The sequence below is a fragment of the Aegilops tauschii genome, chromosome 3, assembly GCF_002575655.3.
Source record: "Aegilops tauschii subsp. strangulata cultivar AL8/78 chromosome 3, Aet v6.0, whole genome shotgun sequence".
Lineage (NCBI taxonomy): Eukaryota > Viridiplantae > Streptophyta > Magnoliopsida > Poales > Poaceae > Aegilops > Aegilops tauschii.
In genome coordinates, this window is record NC_053037.3 from 187,848,905 (window position 1) to 187,852,073 (window position 3,169).

At 46.3% G+C, this 3,169-nt stretch overlaps 1 protein-coding gene across 1 annotated transcript; it reads right to left on the minus strand.

Annotated features, from left to right (window-relative positions):
- Positions 1-832: 832 nt before the first annotated feature.
- Positions 833-1,525, minus strand: LOC109773295 (uncharacterized). The gene is made up of 2 exons (XM_020331993.4): positions 1,315-1,525; positions 833-1,222 (listed from the first exon to the last, which is right to left on the minus strand). Exons 1-2 carry the CDS (start codon positions 1,388-1,390, stop codon positions 975-977), a joined length of 324 nt encoding a protein of 107 aa, XP_020187582.1. The 5' UTR covers positions 1,391-1,525; the 3' UTR covers positions 833-974.
- Between the last annotated feature and the right edge of the window lie 1,644 nt (positions 1,526-3,169).

Below are 3,169 nucleotides of genomic sequence, written 5' to 3' on the forward strand. Positions count from 1 at the left end.
CACCGCGTTTGATTAATAGGCCCAATGAAATAGTCACTTATTTTCCATGAAGAAGAAAAGCAAGAGAAAGATCACACTTTGTAAATGATTCTTTTCTAGGCAATTCACAACAAAATATATGCCATTCCATTTTTATGGTGGAGATAATCCTGGCATTGATAAAAAAATTATGGACGTAAAGATTTTGATAGGATGGAAGTAAAGTCTTCTAAAAGTTATCTATAGAAGAAAAGATTTTGAAAAGATGGCTCATAGTGGCGAGAATGAAGGTAGAAGGAAAAGAGGGATGGTTTGGGTTTGAAAAGTTATTATTTTGTCTTCTTACAAGGAAAGATGTTGGTTAAAGAGACACGATGATTGTCAAGAATGAATCAATTTGTTGTTATATGAATGGAAACCACATGTGTCATGTTCGACATATACTTCTAAATAACAACAATTATTTTGTAACTGTGTTTCTTTATTCCATGGGAACCACTGGCATTCAACTAGTCAAAATAAAGGTGGATGAGATTAGTGGATGAATATAAAAGGAGAAGAGATGCGACGACCCCAATGAGCGCTCGTGCGCCAATTGTGAATCTCGGTGAAATAGTTTTTTCTTAGTATAGAAAATAGTTATGTTTTGAACCAAACATATTGAAGATTACAACCGTTTGGATTGACTCAGCCTACATCAGGTGATCGATGACAGAGATGGAACAATACTTAATCCCAAGCTACAGGGAATACAACTACTCCCTTTATAAATTAATATAGGATCGTTTAGATCCCTATTTAAACGATCTTATATTAGTTTACAAAGGGAGTATTTGTTATTATCAACCAAAGATGCATAAACTAGCAAATTACATTAAGATCATGATGCTTAGCTACATGGTGCTGATATGCTTAATTATGCATGATTGTGGGGGTAACTAAACATGCGGTTAATTACATGCACTTATCGTACATGCAGCACGACATAATAACTCTTAATGCGGGTTTCGTGGATCATGGCGGCCGTTGGCCCCGGACCCCGGGTAGTCCTCTGTCTGCAGGTCCACCCTCCTGGCCAACATCTCCTCGTCGTCCCTCAGCAGTAGATGCATCTCTCCTCCGACCGCCACCTCCTCCGCCGTCGTCGGCGTCGCCTGCCCACCATCGTCGGACACGGCGGCGGCTGCCGCTCCCTCCCTCGGCAGGAACATCTTGCGGTTGCCGCCGGCCCCGGCCACCGCCGCTGCAAGGACGAGAAAAGACAAGGCAAATATGAGGAGGATGGCCTCCGGCGAAGATCCGGCGAGCCGAAAAGCTCGTTCAATCCGTACAAACCGTGGGCGAGGAAGGAGCAGGAGAGGAAGGCCAGCAGCACCAGGAGGAGAGGAACCGAGCAGTTCGCCCTCCCCATCTTCACCAGACGCAGGTCGACCAATTAATGGACCGAGAAGCTTATCACTTGTCAGCAAGCAGCTGAGCGGTTTTTGGCAAGCACTGGTATTGCGGGTGTGTGGCCTTGGCCTCAGTTTGTCACAGACGGGTCTCCATTATATAGTGTGAAGTGACGAGGGTCACATCGGCCGAGGTCAAACGAGCACACTAGCTAGGCATGTGGCTTTCTTTGCACTGAGCGCCAGAAATGTGCGGGACGAGCTAGGGCCACGCACGTACGCCCACATACACGCTATGTGTGTGTGTGTGTGCGTGCACTGGCATCCACTACCGTCGCACTGTTGTGTTGCGCCGTGATCTCGATCGAGGGTCTATCGGTCCTGCGGGAGTGAGTGCGCAAATATCGTCCGGAATTACACGACATTTTCTTATCATTGTGGCGGATTTACACGTTTCATCGAGCTGACATCTAGTTTTGTGGCGTGTGAGATTCGGCACACAGATCCGATAGGCGTGTGAGATTCGGCAGCCTGGTCTAGGCTTGAATTACCTGTCGAGAGAGCTTTTGCAAAAATACCAAGCATGTTCGTTAATATTGGCAAAGGTACCGGCAAAGTCAAAATATGTGTGCTCTCACGCGCACACAAACGAGTTCATTTCAGTATGAGCTTCATGTTCTCAGTGCAGCCTCGGCTGGTCATTGCCCTTCGCCGGCTCAGCTGTAGCATCACTTCGCACAATGCCCGGGTGTGCCGTGATTGCTGAGTCCGCTGTCAAGGTTCATGTTTGTGTCCTTGTCTCGATTTCACGAGATTCTTCAATGGCGATGACAGAGCGGCTCGCAATGATGGCATCATTGCTGAGTCCTCCCAAGTTAATTAAGATCATATGTGGCGGTCGATGGAGGGTTTGTCGACTTGGTAGTGCATCATCGTGTGCATGTTGTTCCATCTTGTTTGTTTTTGGGTGTGTCGTGTATGTTTTTCTTGTATCCTCTCCTCTTTAGTCCTCGTGTGCTTTTTAATAGGGTGCAAAGCTTTATAATAAAAAATGAATACAGTCCAGGTGGGGATGGTCCCGACCTACACTTCAATGTGAGTTTTGAGAGATTGTGCGCATATTCGTTCTTTATCTTTCTCAATTTGAAGTGTGTTATGGACTGCGAGCGTGTACTTTTCACATTGTGTGTTGCACATGAATTTTACATTAAATCTTTTTTTTTGCGAATGGAATTTTACATTAAGTCGTACAACGATAGGAGTGGTAGTGGCGGCATGGCATGTCGGCCATGTTGGAAAATTGGGGAAGTTCATGATTAATTTTAGTAAATAATTAATGATTTTTTTTTCTCGAATACGCAAGTTGCGTATCATTCCATTGATAGGTTGGGAGGGAATACATGGGTGAGCGTCTTAGGTGTCGTACACAGAGGATGGCGGTACGTAAGCGCTACGGTGAGCAGCGAGGAAGGGAGGATGCTCAGCCTTGCTAGTTACATTTTATGTTACATGAATGATCCTATCGAGCCCTTTGGCGCCGGTTCTTGCCCATAGTTTCGACTCCTGTTGTATGTCTTCGATGAGTTTGTTGTAGGAGGGTGCAACATTGTCGAAGAGGGTTGTGTTGCGGTGTTTTCAAATTGCCCAAGAGGTGAGGATAATTAGGGAGTTCAGCCCTTTGCGGAGGCAAGCCGGCACGCTAGCCTTGGCCGCCGTCCACCAGTCGAAGAATCCGGTGGTGCCGTCGGGTGGTAAGGTGGGTATGCGGCACCACGCCATGATGTCGTGCCATATGATGC

Excerpts from the sequence above, each read along its gene's own strand:
- LOC109773295 (XM_020331993.4), bottom strand. The coding sequence starts at position 1,390 with ATGGGGAGGGCGAACTGCTCGGTTCCTCTCCTCCTGGTGCTGCTGGCC. Across the intron at positions 1,223-1,314 it reads CTGCTCCTTCCTCGCCCACG|CGGCGGTGGCCGGGGCCGGC; the intron begins GTTTGTACGGAT and ends TCGTCCTTGCAG.